The sequence below is a fragment of the Rhineura floridana genome, chromosome 4 (assembly GCF_030035675.1).
Source record: "Rhineura floridana isolate rRhiFlo1 chromosome 4, rRhiFlo1.hap2, whole genome shotgun sequence".
NCBI classification, from domain to species: Eukaryota; Metazoa; Chordata; class Lepidosauria; order Squamata; family Rhineuridae; genus Rhineura; species Rhineura floridana.
In genome coordinates this window covers 203,370,320-203,386,664 of record NC_084483.1, presented here as the reverse complement: position 1 = coordinate 203,386,664, position 16,345 = coordinate 203,370,320, and the positions used below count along the sequence as shown (strand labels likewise).

General features: G+C 44.0%; 1 protein-coding gene across 1 annotated transcript; it reads left to right on the top strand.

Annotated features, from left to right (window-relative positions):
* The first annotated feature begins 9,378 nt into the window (after positions 1-9,378).
* LOC133384550 (gallinacin-10-like) lies at positions 9,379-15,711 on the top strand. The gene is made up of 3 exons (XM_061626490.1): positions 9,379-9,487; positions 13,822-13,963; positions 15,401-15,711. The coding sequence occupies exons 1-3, from the start codon at positions 9,430-9,432 to the stop codon at positions 15,411-15,413; spliced, it is 213 nt and encodes a 70-aa protein (XP_061482474.1). The 5' UTR covers positions 9,379-9,429; the 3' UTR covers positions 15,414-15,711.
* Positions 15,712-16,345: the final 634 nt, after the last annotated feature.

Sequence of the window (16,345 nt, the reverse complement as noted above, 5' to 3'; positions counted from 1 at the left end):
AATTTAATAAATAAATAATAAATAACTGGAAGAAAATGAAAACACCAGCTTGTGAAGAATAGATCATTAAAGTGTAGGATACTGTATGTATGGTTAAGCTAGCAAACATGATACAAATTAGAGAAGGCAGACATCTGGATAATCTGGAGAAATTGGTTGTTTCTATAATTTATTGGTGCACTAACGTAGAAGACAGACCCATATATATTATTGGGAATTGTATGCTTTATTTAATTCTGCAATGGAAATGTACTGTTTGTTTTTAAACCAAGTTATTTGTTAAAAAAATAGATTAATCCCAGATTAGCGCAGACGCAGAACAGAGTTGATCTTATAAGGGATCATAGTCCAAAGTGAGAGGACATGGGCCATTAACAGACTGATTCATCCAACTCTACTTGGCAAGACTATGGGGAACCATTATTGGGTTTGGAATTCTGTTCTCAATCTGGAGTTCCAGGAGTGAATGCCAGGATTTCTATCAGAGCCTAGGAAGGGAAAATGAAAAGCATGCATTCTGTCTGGTTTACTCCAAAGCTGCATATGCAGGTCTGCCCTTGAGGCTGACCTGGAACTTGCAGTTAGTGCATAATGTGGTGGCTCAACTGTTCACTAGGGAAGAATATCGCCATCATGTTATGCCACTGCTGAAAAAATTGCACTGGCTGCCAATTAGCTACCAGGCTAGCTTCAAGGTGCTGATTCTGGTGTAAAAAGCCCTATACAGTTTTAGACCAGGACACCCAAAATATTGCCTTATCCCCTGCAGACCAATCAAACATTGCATTCTTCAGGAGAGGGCATCCTGCAGATACCACCCTATCAGGAGGTCTGTTCTGCATGATATTAGAATAGGGCTTGTAGTATGGTGGCCCCTACCCTCTGGAACTCCCTCCCACCGCACACCAGACAGTCACCTTCTCTATTGCCTTTTTGGCTCCTGCTACAGATATTCCCTTTTCATCAAGCCTTCTAAATGGAAATCTTTATCCCAGTTGGAACCTGTATTGGATAAGAATTTATTTTATGTATGTGATGTCATTGTTTTAAACTACATATATGTTTTTAAAAAAAATAAAATAGATAGATAGATAGATAGATAGATAGATAGATAGATAGATAGATAGATAGATAGATAGATAGATAGATAGATAGATAGATAGATAGATAGATAGATAGATAGATAGATAGATAGATAGATAGATAGATAGATAGATAGATAGATAGATAGATAGATAGATAGCAACAGTTTTATATATGTTTCATTATTTTGTGATGGGAAGTGATTCATAAATTATTATTAGTATTACTGGCCAAGGATCTGGACAAACCACGCTGATAGCCTTACTCACAGAACCCACAATGGTACCATAGTTGAGATGCCATTCATGATAATTAGAAATTGAAGTGTTTGGTACCATTCATCTGAAGAAGGGATGTTTGCTGATCAAGTCTAGGGAAGGCTGAAATTCCAAGGCCAGTAGTCACTCAAAAGAGGCTCAGAACAGAATGTAGACCACTTTAGATCTGTCTACATGTCCAGCTTAGATGTACAACTGGCCTACACAAGCAACCAACCTCAGCTTACACACTTTTAATAATCTGCTGCAACTGATGGGGTTGGAAGATGTGATGTTGTTCTACCAGTTCAGCTTTCCTTATCTGAATCTGTTCCTAGCTTCTCCCTCTATCAACTGTGAGGCTGATTGCCAGACTTCACTCTCTCCTGTATCAGTACATAAACAGCCCAAGGCTTAGATCAACTGAACAATTCATAGTCTGGAACATTTAGGTGTTAACTACATTATAACCTCAGGGCAATACCGGATGAATGATTTGCACATTATGGGACATTCCTTTTCTTTTTTCTTTTTAAAATAGTGTTAGACAATTTCAGGTAGTCAGTTCAAAGCTATGGAATTTTCCTACTGCTTTACCTAGAGATTACTCACACCCAGCACTTTGTGAATAGTTTGTGACTTCCCCTTGCCATCAAGTAAAGGGAACAAAAAAGCAAAATTGCTGGGCCCCATCATGGTCTTCCTCCTTCCTTCTCCTCCTCTTCCTTCAATACTTCACCCCATTTCCCCAGCTGAGTTGGCCAGCCTTTGTTGTAGGGGTAGAGAGATGTTTCAAAAACAGCACCAGCCATGCACCCTGCATAAGGCTTCCTAGAACAGTTGCCTAGAGTGGCCCCATCTTGGAAATGTGCATGTCACGTACAAGGAAGATTGCAAATTGTCCAACGCATGTCCATTCCAACAAAAATAAGTCTGCATTCAGACAGCAGTTTATTCCGTCTCCCCAAAGTTTCTTTACCTGTTTTTGCATCTATACGATCTTTCACATGATGCAAAGGCCACGTGAGGCAAGCACACACACCCTTTCACCGTGGGAATAAGGCAGACATAACTGGTTAATGGATGAAAACAGGCTACAACTTCACTGATTAGAGCAAGCAGGTGGGGTTGGCATGGCAGTAGGGCAAGGATCTGCTTCCATTCTGTCAGCCTGCACCGAATCCTGAGTCAGTCCAACAAGCACTTGGAGCCCAACAAGCAGTTGGGAAACACCCTAGGGAGTTGATTGGCATTAGACCCAGGCAAGGCGTTTGCCTGTCCTCCTCCGATCCTGCTAGCCAACCATTGGGGGTGGTTGCGAACTGGATGAGGCCCATCCCTTCCTGACTAGGGGCATGGCCAGTGAACACCCCACTAGACTCCTTATGGGTGTCCCCCTTATGTTTGATCCCAGCCAATGAGACGGACCATTGGCGCAATAGGGCCACTCCGATTATTTCCCCAGGAGGAAGCTCTCTCTTCAACTAGCTGGATGCCTGCCTGCTCCACAGGCTTAGTTTCACCAGATACTACAGAAGTGGGGAATAACATCAGACCTAGGGGTTGAACATGTGGCCCTCCAGGCTTCTCTATATGGCCCCTGACACCCAGCCCAACCCATACCATGTCCCTCGCTTGGCCTGTTCTATGCTTTCCTCTGGCAATTTTAATTGCCTGGAATGTGCCCTTGAACGGTGCTAATGGAAGATGGAGAGTATGTCTGGTCGCAGCCACTTTTTGCCTCCCTTGTATGTGGCCCCCAAAAGGTTGCCCACAAAAGAATGTGGCCCTTGCCTGATTTTTCCCCACCCTTGAGATACTGCCTCTTGTTGATCAGAGCCACCTGCACACACAAGGGCCCCAATTATCTGCACAGTATCTGATGTACAGTATGTTGGATGGAGGACATTTCCAGCCAAGGTGAATATTACACTTGGGACAACATCAGGAACCAAGAGAAGCCTGGTTCCAAGGTTAGCAGGCTTGAAGGTTGGTGGGGTTAACTCAAATGTCCATAAGGAGCCATACAGAGGATGGTTGGATTGCATCTCCGGATAGACAACCTGAATAAAGGAAGCACAGCAAAGCTGAGGACTAGAATGCCTTCCTTGTGCCTGGCACATAGCCGCAGGGACAAGGTGGAGAGATCCAGGCAGGGGACTATGGGTATGTGTGGGGGTCTTTAATAAAGGTAAAAGAGCCAAATCACCACCACCCCACCACCTTTTAAAACAATAGCTAAAAGGAGCCCTGTAAAAGAAAGAGGGCAACCCCACTGCCTTTTATAGTTCAGGTAGGAATGGGGGAGTGTTTTGATTCAGTTTGCATTGAAAGGTAAGCCTACCTCATCACGGCTGGAGGCAGGCATGGCCTAGGTGGGGCACTGACTGAGGGCCCACAATCTAACAGGGGCCCACTGTCCCAAGCCGGCCCGTCACTACTGCCCATGCTGCCGCTATCACCTTCCACCTCCCCATCAGGAGAAAAGCATCTCCTGCCTCCCCAACACACTGCTTGCTTTCTAGGCTTTTAGATTGCTTTACCATCCTCTCTACTACTTGTGGGAGCTGAGACACTCCCACTGAGTTGGGGCTCCACATTGGAAACTGCTTATTTCTCTGTTGTGCGCATGACACCGAAAAGCAGAGTCTGCATTCTCTCTGCGTGGAGCTGAATTGGTTGCTCACTGTGAGGCTACCAATCTTCCCTTCCTTCCAGCCCTGCTCAGAAGGGAGCCCTTTGATCTTCAGCTGGGAGCGAGAGGCTTTGCACCTTCTTGGAATTTGCCTAAGTAAGCATTATGCAAGTAAACAAGCAACCCTGCAAAGCCCCTTCACACCGTCAGCTAAGAAGAACTTCTAGAAAAGTGGAGGGAGGGACAAAGCACGCTCTACACAATGTTTCACTGTGACTTATTGTCTTGTTTTTACACAAGGTTGTTTGTCCGCCATGCTGATCCTTTAAAATAAATAAAAATATTTACAATCCCCCCCACCAATTTATGATCCTAGTGCATCACATTTGTGAGTGAGGTAACGACTGGATATATGTTCTCTGCTTTTTGCCAAAGTTCTTTTGAACCCAGAGAGCCAGTGTGGTATACTGGTTAGAGTGTCGGACTATGAACTGGGGGACCAGGGTTCAAATCCCCACACAGCCAAGAACCTCACTGGGTGACTGTGGGCCCATCACTGCCTCTCAGCCTCGAGGAAGGCAATGGTGAAACCACCTCTGAATACCGCTGATCATGAAAACTCTGTTCATAGGGTTGCCATAAGTGAGAATCGACTTGAGGCGGTCCATTTTGAACCCAAGCCTGCAGTATACTTTTGTCCCTGCCCTCTCCCCGCTCAAAAAAGTGATACTATTTTATTTATTTATTTTATTTATTTGTCGCCCATCTGGCTGGCTGTCCAGCCACTCTGGGCGACATACAAAATAGGCATACAATACATAGACATTAAAAATCTAAAAACAATGAGGATAAAATTTAGCCCACCCCAAAAGCCTGCCTGAAGAGCCAGGTCTTCAAGGCCTGGTGGAAACTCATCATGGAAGGGGCATGACGGAGATCATTTGGGAGGGAGTTCCACAGGGTGGGGGCCACAACTGAAAAAGCCCTCTCTCTAGTCCTCACCAGTTTGGCTGTTTTGACTGATGGGATGGAGAGAAGCTCTTTTGAGGCTGATCTTGTTGGGTGGCATAGCTGATGATGCTGGAGGCGCTCCTTTAGATAGACTGGGCCGAAACCGTACAGGAATTTAAAGGACAAAACCAACACCTTGAATTTGGCCCAGTAAGCAACTGGTAACCAGTGCAACTCTTTTAGCACTGGAGTGATATGATCTCACTGGCGGCTGCCTTTAATCAGGCATGCCGCCGTGTTCTGTACCAGTTGCAGCTACCAGACTGTTTTCAAGGGTAGCCCCACGTAGAGTGCATTACAGTAGTCTAGGCGAGAGGCGACCAGGGCATGTACCACTGATGGGAGCAGATGATTGGGAAGGTAGGGGCGTAGCCTCTGTATCAGATGGAGTTGATACAGTGCTGCCCGGCTCACAGCCGAAACCTGAGCTTCCATGGACAGTTGGGAGTCAAGAATGACCCCAAGGCTTGGTCTTTCAGAGGCAATTGTACCCCATTGAGCACCAGGTCCAAATCCCCTAACCTTCCTTTGTCTCCCATGAACAGTACCTCGGTTTTGTCAAGGTTCAGTTTCAGCTTATTCCTTCCCATCCAGGCACTCACTGACTCCAGGCACTTGGACATGGTTTCTACAGCCAACCTTGGTGCAGATTTAAATGAGAGATAGAGCTGTGTGTCATCCGCATATTGGTGACACTGCAGCCCAAATCTCCTGATAATAGTCCCCAGAGGCTATATATTGATGCTAAATAGCAACGGGGAGAGGATGGAGCCCTGTGGCACCCCACAAGTGAGAGGCCAAGGGTCTGAAACCTCATCCCCCGATGCTACTCTTTGGTGCCTATCAGACAGGAAGGAATGGAACCACTGCAATACAGTGTCCCCTATGCCTAACCCCTCCAGGCGATCCAGAAGGATACCGTGGTCAACGGTATCAAAAGCCGCTGAGAGGTCCAGGAGGACGAGGAAGGTGCACTCACCCCTATCCAACGCTCTCCTCATATCATCCACCAAGGCGACCAAGGCTGTTTCAGTCCCATGTCCAAGCCTGAAGCCCGACTGAAATGGATCCAGATAATCCGCTTTCTCCAATTGCACTTGCAACTGCTTGCAGCTAGAAACTGCAGATGTCCTTTTCAAAGTATTTTCCCTATTCTACAGTTCTCGTGGTGATATCTTTCAAATGGGAAGGATTTGTAGATGATATGAAACTGCCTTTTACCAAATCCAGCCATTGGCATACCTAACCCAGTGCTGTCCACTCACCAGGCTTGCCTTTAAATTTGTTCACGAATGACCTGGAATTAGAAGTTAACACTGAGGTGGCCAGGTTTACTGCTGATGACACTCAGTTGTTCAGGGTGGTTAAAACTAAAAGGGGTCACAAAGAACTCTAAACGCATCTCTCGAAACTGGGTGAATGAGCATTAAAATGGCAAATCTGGTTCAATATAAGCAACTGTAAAGTCATTTCTGTTGGGACAAAAATCTTAATTTCACCTATACACTAAGTGTGCTTGTCACCCACCCCATTTTAGAAAACAAATAAATTTAAACCCCATCAGATCTGCCTGCTTGCAGCCAGTGGTGGTGGTGGCTATCATCCCAAGTCCTTTTTCATCTCCCCTCCCTGAAGAGAAAGCAAAGTCCAACTGGATCTTTTCCCTCCTCCCTTACCCACCCTGCTGAAAAAGCTAATCTAGAAACTCTGTATATTCCCAATTCTTGAATTTTGGTATTCCAAATGAGAAGGATTGGCAAACCTAGTTCATCATTGTCTAGGTTGAATGGCAGTGGCTCTCAGAGTTTTAGACAGGAAATATTCCCAACCCTACCTGGATTTGCAGGGATTAAACAAGAACATAAAAACATAAGAAGGGCCTGCTGGATCAGGCCAGTGGCCCATCTAGTCCAGCATCCTGTTCTCACAGTGGCCAACCAGGTGCCTGGGGGAAGCCCGAAGCAGGACCTGAGTGCAAGAACACTCTCATAAGAACATAAGAACATAAGAAGAGCCTGCTGGATCAGGCCAGTGGCCCATCTAGTCCAGCATCCTGTTCTCACAGTGGCCAACCAGGTGCCTGGGGGAAGCCCGCAAGCAGGACCCGAGTGCAAGAACACTCTCCCCTCCTGAGGCTTCCAGCAACTGGTTTTCAGAAGCATGCTGTCTCTGACTAGGGTGGCACAGCACAGCCATCATGGCTAGTAGCCACTGATAGCCCTGTCCTCCATGAATTTGTCTAATCTTCTTTTAAAGCCATCCAAGCTGGTGGCCATTACTGCATCTTGTGGGAGCAAATTCCGTAGTTTAACTATGCGCTGAGTAAAGAAGTACTTCCTTTTGTCTGTCCTGAATCTTCCAACAGATATATTTTGCCTGCTTTTATGCACAAGTTAGGGCTCAAGTTCTATATTTGACAGTGCAATCCTATATACCTGTCTACTCAGATGGAAGTCCCTATGAATCTGTTTATTTTATTTATTTATTCAGTTTATAAATAAATAAAATAAACAGATTCATTGGGACTTCCATCTGAGTGGACAGGTACATAGGATTGCATTTTCAGATATAGAACTTGAGCCCTAACTTATTCGGTTTATGAGAGCCAGTGTGGTGTAGTGGTTAAGGTGTTGGACTACGACCTGGGAGACCTGGGTTCGAATCCCCACACTGCCATGAAGCTCACTGGGTGACCTTGGGCCAGTCACTGCCTCTCAGCCACAGAGGAAGGCAATGGTAAACCACCTCTGAATACCACTTACCATGAAAACCCTATTCATAGGATCATCATAAGTCAGAATCGACTTGAATGCAGTCCATTTCCATTTTCAACGGAATACCAAAATCTGTGTTGTTTTTCTTGGACAATAAGTGGTTGTCCCATCAGTCAAATTTTGTTTTAGTTTAAAGGGGAGGAGCCAACATGGAGGGGTGTGGTTTAAGAAGGAAAGGATGGGGCCAAAGGGCAATCTGGTATTCAATGTCCAGGGACCCCAAGAAACATGGAGCCAGCCCTGTACCTAATTCACACTTTCTGAAACAACATGAAAACCAAAACACAGCCGTCCTTCAAAATTCACACTTCCCTGAAGTTTGCAATGCAGTGAGTTCTCCAGCCCAGGAATGTGTGCAAAATGCATCTACAAAATGCATACATAAAAATGCATGTGTTAGAGAAATTAACATTTAAGAATGCATTATATTTGAGAAAACTGATGTGCAAAAATGTGTACATTAGGCAACATGTATACAAAAATGTGTATATTAGGAGAAATTTGCTCTGAAATCCAGATATACTTTCATGAAAACATTTTTGTAAAAAAAAAAAAGAAGTAAATTGGCTTGGAAATGTGGAAAGCTGAACGTAAGATAGGAAAAGAGAAACTGATGGACAGATACACCCATCCTTATGTTCGAACGTTTCTTCCAATGCACCTCCCCTTCCCTATCATTATCAAATTTATTTATTTATTATTTATTATCATTATTTTTACCGCACCCTTTTTCCAAAACTGGAACTCACGGCGGCTTCCAGATAAAAGCGGAATAGATTATGCAAAACTTAAATATGCAATTACGCCAGGTTCAGATAAGATGTATATGGATTGTGAAGCATTCTTTCTGAGATTTGTTTTACTTTGATGCAGACGATGCTTTGACTTTAATATGCACATGACTAGTCAGAATATGTTAAGGGTTTTTAACCACATGGTGAGTATCCACAAATGCTCAAACGTGTGTGAAGCTATCAGGACCCACATGACAATGGGGATAGGCTAATGGTGCCGTCCCATACCCTCTTTCTGCTTGTGTTTCCCCTACATGGCAGTAAGACCTGAAGAAAGTTGGAGCATAGCAAGCTGCCTTACACTGAGTCAGGCCACAGGACTATCTACCTCAGTATTGTCCACACTCAATGGCAGCAGCTCTCTAGGACTGTAGACAAAGGTCTCTCCCAGCCCTATCTACAGATGTTGGGGACTGAACCTGAGACCTTCTCCATGCAAAGCAGATGTTCTACCACCAAGCTGATGGCCCTTCCTCAAGGGAAGGGACCTTATGTAGCGTGCATTTCTCTACTTGTCAGAGCACATAGAACTCTGTCAATCAATTGGGCCACAAGGAACTTAAAGCGACTTGGATCTTGTTCAAGTTATATAACAGATAGAGAAGTTAATGTGTTTTCACCATGCACATTGCGTCATTATTTATTGGTCATGTCACTTGAAATCTGCAATTAACTGCCAGTAGCCAACAGGTTTTCCAAACTGTTAAGGACAGTTACTTATTGACAAGTAACCTGCACACCTAGATTTCACAATCATTTCAACCCTATAAATATGCAAGCCTTCCCTAGCTTCATCCTCCAAAAAATCTCTGGCCTGACAGCCCTTGTGAATTTATTCTGACCACCAAACTTCAGAGACCACCAGATTATCAGCCATGAGGATCCTTTACTTCTTTGTTGCTGTTGTTTTCTTCCTCTTCCAGATTTGCCCAGGTAAGGTGGAATAGTGTTTCGAGAGGTCTAGCAGAAGGAAGGAAACTATTCTTTTCCTTTAATGATATATCTGGCCTGCCTGTCCCATTCTAATGGTTCAGAGTGGGTAACTTAGAATGCTGCCTTGACCATCTGGTTTGACATTATCTACACCAGGGATAGCCAATGTGGTGTCCTCCAGATGTTTGGGGCTACAACACCCACCAGCTCTGGACAGGATGGCCAGTGTTCAAGGATGATGAGGGTTATAGAACATAACATCTGGAGGGCAGCACATTGACTACCCTGCACGGGTTGACACAGAATTTGGCAATGGCTTTATGTGGGTTCAGGAGGAGTGTCCCCAGCTCTAACTGGAGATTGAATCTGGAACTTTTTGCATGCAGAGCATGTGGTCTGACACTGAGCTATGGGCCCTCCCAAAAAAGCACTTTGAAAACTATAGTTTCCCTTAAGGAAGCAATTATACACATTATCCTATTGATTTCAGTTGGATTTAAGAACATGTAATTAGACTGAGACCTAAAGACATAGGTACATAGGAAGCTTCCTTATACCAAGTCCAACTATTGATTCATCCTGCTCAGTATTGCCTACACACTGATTGGCAGTAGTTCTCCAGCATTTCTGAAGATGCTGGGAATTGAACCTTGGACCTTCTGTGTGCAAAGCAAATGCTCTACCACTGAGCTATGTCCCTTCCCCTTATATGTAAGGGAAAGGGCCTCTGTGAGTCATATGTGCATCAACAGTTCCAATGAGAAAAGCATGTTTTAAAAAACAAAGCAAAGCCAAACATTCCCATCTACGCTTCGACACTATCCAGCAGAGAACATGGGCAACCACTATGAATGCCTCCAGAAGCTCATGGAAGGCATGGAAGGGATGCCCATCTCCTAGTGTTGCTGCTGCACGTTCAAAGCTATTGCATCCTAAAGGCAATGTAAATAGGAAACTCAAGGGATCCCTCTCAGTCAAGCTTGACAGTGTTATGTGATGGGGACGGCAGTTCCTTTGTGCCCAGGACTCATAGCAGATAGGTTTAGGAATGGGCGGAACAATTAGGTTCCCAGTTTTGTTTCGGTGGGGTGGGGTGGGGGAGAGAGTGCTCAAGGCTGCCAAAATATGATTAATGCTGTCTGCTTTGGGGACAAATCTTTGACATCTGATGGGCAAACAACGTTATAAGCTATCTCATTCAGTATTGTTGACTTGTATCCTACATACATTCTTAAAAATCTGCAAGCTAGTGACTGATGAAAATAGATATGGTAGAATACTTAGGAATTATTAATATTATATTTATCTTTATTGTTATTTCCCATCTTTTGTGAAAGTACACAAGAAAGATATAGAGTTATGGAATAAAACACATAAGAACATAAGAACATAAGAAGAGCCTGCTGGATCAGGCCAGTGGCCCATCTAGTCCAGCATCCTGTTCTCACAGTGGCCAACCACGTGCCTGGGGGAAGCCCGCAAGCAGGACCCGAGTGCAAGAACACTCTCCCCTCCTGAGGCTTCCGGCAACTGGTTTTCAGAAGCATGCTGCCTCTGACTAGGGTGGCACAGCACAGCCATCACGGCTAGTAGCCATTGATAGCCCTGTCCTCCATGAATTTGTCTAATCTTCTTTTAAAGCCATCCAAGCTGGTGGCCATTACTGCATCTTGTGGGAGCAAATTCCATAGTTTAACTATGCGCTGAGTAAAGAAGTACTTCCTTTTGTCTGTCCTGAATCTTCCAACATTCAGCTTCTTTGAATGTCCACGAGTTCTAGTATTATGAGAGAGGGAGAAGAACTTTTCTCTATCCACTTTCTCAATGCCATGCATAATTTTATACACTTCTATCATGTCTCCTCTGACCCGCCTTTTCTCTAAACTAAAAAGCCCCAAATGCTGCAACCTTTCCTCATAAGGGAGTCGCTCCATCCCCTTGATCATTCTGGTTGCCCTCTTCTGAACCTTTTCCAACTCTAGAATATCCTTTTTGAGATGAGGCGACCAGAACTGTACACAGTATTCCAAATGCGGCCGCACCATAGATTTATACAACGGCATTATGATATCGGCTGTTTTATTTTCAATACCTTTCCTAATTATTGCTAGCATGGAATTTGCCTTTTTCACAGCTGCCGCACACTGGGTTGACATTTTCATCATGCTGTCCACTACAACCCCGAGGTTTCTCTCCTGGTCGGTCACCACCAGTTCAGACCCCATGAGCGTATATGTGAAATTCAGATTTTTTGCTCCAATATGCATAATTTTACACTTGTTTATATTGAATTGCATTTGCCATTTTTCCGCCCATTCACTCAGTTTGGAGAGGTCTTTTTGGAGCTCTTCGCAATCCCTTTTTGTTTTAACAACCCTGAACAATTTAGTGTCATCAGCAAACCTGGCCACTTCACTGCTCACTCCTAATTCTAGGTCATTAATGAACAAGTTGAAAAGTACAGGTCCCAATACCGATCCTTGAGGGACTCCACTTTCTACAGCCCTCCATTGGGAGAACTGTCCGTTTATTTCTACTCTCTGCTTTCTGCTTCTTAACCAATCATACACTGTGTATGATAACGCTGACCTTAAAATACTTCACACCATGCATAGTTTAACTGTGGAATTCAGTTCTGCACGATGTAGTCCTGCTCACCAACTTGGAAGGCTTTTAAGATTCATGGAGGATAACCCTATCACTGACTAGTAAACATGTTGGCTATGTTCTGCCTCCACTGTCTGAGGCAGTATGTCTCTGAGCACCAGTTGCTGGAAATCACAATTGAGGAGAGTGCCATTCCATTCAGGTCCTGCTTTTGGGCTTCCCACAGACATCTGGTTGGTCATTGTGTGGAAAGAATGGCTGATCCAGCAGAGCTCCTCTAATGTAGTATTGGCTTCAGAGAAGGGATACCTGGATTTCTCCCTCTCCAGTTAGTTTGCTTGACTACAACAGGTTGTTGGGTTGTTGTTTTTTACCAGATCATCCTTGGGTCTGGCCAATTTTAGCAGGGAGCTTACACCCTCTAACCCTATTTTTATTGGGATGTATGGCTGAGTGATGGTTGAATTCCAGAATGGGTTGTAGAATCCAGAATGTCAGACAATTTATTTATTTATTATTTATTTATTACATTTATATACCACCCCATTGCCAAAGCTCTCTGGGCGGTTTACAACAACTAAAACATTAAAAACAAATATACAAATTTTAAAACACAAGTTTTTAAAAACAATTTAAAAACACATGCTAAAATGCCTGGGAGAAGAGGAAAGTCTTAACCTGGTGCCGAAAAGATAACAGTGTTGGTGCCAGGTGCACCTCGTCAGAGAGATCATTCCATAATTTGGGGGCCACCACCGAGAAAGCCCTCTCCCTTGTTGCCACCCTCCCATGTTCCCTCGGAGTAGGCACCCGGAGGAGGGCCTTGGACGTTGAGCGTAGTGTATGGGTGGGTTCGTATAGGGAGAGGCATTCCATCAGGTATTGTGGTCCCAAGCCGTGCAAGGCTTTATAGGTTAAAACCGGCATCTTGAATCGAGCTCGGAAACATACTAATCTCTACATGTCCCCAGGCCTTCAGCACACTGAATGGCTGGAGATGAGTGCAATGAAAATGCCAGATGAGAAGGCCTCTTATCTGCTTGCTTCTGATGCACCAAGCAGGTCTGATGTTTCTCAGTGGTGTCCTCTCAAGCAAGCACAGCACAGCACAGGGATGTACAAAAGCTAGTAGCTTCCTGTTCCCAAGGATTTTTCCAGATTAAGACAGCATCACTAGCTATTCACCTAAAGGAAAGCATAGAGAGAACAAATGATCTCTTCACTTGACCCTCAGCCATAAACATTTAAATTATAAAAGCTTCACTGATTTTTCTTAATGCTTTACATGTGCATTACTCTCAACAAAACTGCAGGCATGGGGACGGATCCAGTGCCTAGCCATAGCAATAATCCTGGTGTAGTATTCTTAGAAATATTTATTACTCTACTGACAAGTTTGAATCTACTTGAGTAATATTATACTGGGAAACAGAAAAGAATCTTAAATGAAAGACGGGAGTAATGTTATGTTATGCTGAAATTTCTGTGGTTCCCATTTTTGTCAATCCTATGCGGGATTTTTTTGGGGGGGGGATGATAAATTATTGTTACATTTATTGTTATAAATTATTGATACATTATATATATGACCTCAAACCAAGCAGCATTGTTTCATGAAGAGCTATCTCTCCCCCCTCAAAAAAAGCCAATGCTCATGACTGCCAGTTTATTGTTGCCTTTGAATGAATACTAAGCTAAGAAGCTAACATTCCGTCTTCTGTGGCTAGGTTATACTCAGGGCCCTCCTCCTCTTGCGGATACTATTGCGTGCAGAAATACTCCTGCGGCTTTTTGCCAAGCTGGCGTATGTCCTCCAACTTTTAGAGAAGAGGGAACGTGCTTTGGAGGAGCAATTAAATGCTGCAAAAAGTAAGTCAATTGATTTGCGTGGCTTCAAAAGGTTTTTTGCTTCCTCGTTTGCTTCTGGTTTGCTACTATGAGATTAGAAAACTCCATGATGGTATCTTCTGCCCCCAAACTGAGCTGTATATATCTTCTCAAAGATATGACCCACATGAGGCCCATGTCAGGCCTCCTCATTTGGCCTTCCAGGACATTTTGGTCAAGGCCCACCCATCTGTCCTGCACCAGATGTCATATATGACATCAGGACCACATTCACACCATACATTTATGTCGCTATTACTCCAATTTAAACAGCCATGGCTTCCCCCAAAGAATCCTGGGAAATGTAGTTGGTGAAAGGTGCTGAGAATTGTTAGGAAACCCCTCTTCCCCTCTTAGAGCTACAGTTGCCAGAGTTCTCTGGGAAGGGGGACTGATTGTTAATCCACTCAGGGAATTGTAGCTCTATGAGAATAACAGGAGTTTCCTAACAATTTTCAGTGCCCTTTACAAACTACACTTCCCAGGATTCTTTTGGGGGGAGCCATGGTTATTTAAAGTGGAATGATAGTGGAATAAATGTATGGGGTGAGTGTGGTCCAGATATGGGACAGTATGGGGCAGGTAAAGATGTGGCTGGGCCAATGGGAGTTTTCAGGTACCGCTAATCAACTCGTCAGTGACATCTGCAAAGTTCTGGGTACAGCATTTTGCAAACACCCCAAATCAGCTGATTGATGTGGTTTGCAAAGCACCCTGCACAGACCTATGCAAGCTCCGATGATCATCTGTTCATCTACATAGGCATATAAATCACCTGATGTTATTGTTACATCAGATGATCAATAGGTGGGCAGCTCCCCTCTCATATGCCAAACTTAAGGATCCAATGTGCCAGCCAGATCCAGTTCCCCACCGCTGCTATAAGGTAAGAATTGTACCTGATGGAGGCTATACTGGTTTAATTTGCCCACATGCACAGAGTCACACATACACTATCGCCATCACAATAATTAGCAGTGGCTTGCATGGGTAGAGCATCACAGTCCAGCCGCCCCAGACAGGGTTTATGTATCTGTTTATCATACTGAAGAGATTGGGCAATGAGTTGGCGAGGCTCATTTAACACTGACATGAAATCAGTGTCATCAGCCCAGTTCTCTGGAATGCTCTGCCAACAGAGATTCAGCACGCGCCTTCTGTTTTAACCTCCTGAAAACTTTTATGTTCTGCCAGGCCTACGCAGGCAATTAAGAAGATCCTTTTTTTTCACAACAGTTGACCTTTCTTTGTATTGTATTTTTTAATGTTTTTTTTATTCTGTGGTGGTGGTGGTGAACATGTTGTAAACTGCTTCGATGCTTTTAATGAAACAGCAGTATGGAAATATTTTTATGAATGAATGAATAAAATAAGACTGAACCACATTGAACTAAACCTATTGCTTTGTGATCTTTTTAGGGCGGCTTTCTGAGGACACCTCTGTGCTCTGACTGTTCCACTCCTACCAGAACTTGTCCTACTGAAGAAGAAAATCTGCAGCACTCTTTTGCTGCTCACCGCTAAAAGGATGTTTCCAAACATGCATCACATTTGTGCACAAAATCTATAACCTCAATCACCACTCCTATATCTCTCAGCAGTTTTCTGCATTTCTGCTCACATGAATGCAGGAGCCAAGGGGAAAACTTGCTGGCCTCCCCCATCATAACTCGTAAACAATTTTTTTTTGGGGGGGAGGATACTACCTAGGCCACCTTTCTGCACGTTTCTTTCACTGGGGGCCAGTTTTCTGTTATATTACTCTTTAGATTAGAACATAATAAAAAGTGTATGAAGACCATGCCTGTGATCTCTCTCATTTGAAATACTTCTTAAATAAATCTGTGGAGGTCTAACAAACGGTGGCAAAGCTACAAAGATTCTACGCTCGTGAAAAATAACGTTGCAGAGGTTATTCTTTGCAAGACCTCCTTCTCTAACTCTCCTTTTTATGCTGCTCCAAGGATTCCAACACGCTGAGCTGCTGAAGTGGGCGTGGTTGTTTTGCATTGAAAATATGTTTCCCCTCAAAAAACAATGTGTAATGTTTCACAGTATCATTGGGGACGAAGAGGAGACTGTTCACCTTTGCCTGGAAGAGCAGGACACACAAAAAAGGTCCATTGTAGCCCTGGGCATTCTGTTGGGTGGAGTTATTGTTAGAGTTGCTTATACCCCACCTGTTCCACCAAATGGTGCTCGAGGCAGCTAATGACTAGGGCTGTACATGAACTGCCCCCCCCAATTCGATTTGTGGCTCCAGTTTGTCATTAAAGATCAGGCCCAGTCTGGTTTGGACAGTTTCAGACCCATTCTGATCTGATTTGGATACAAATCCAAATCACAATCTGCATATTACAAATC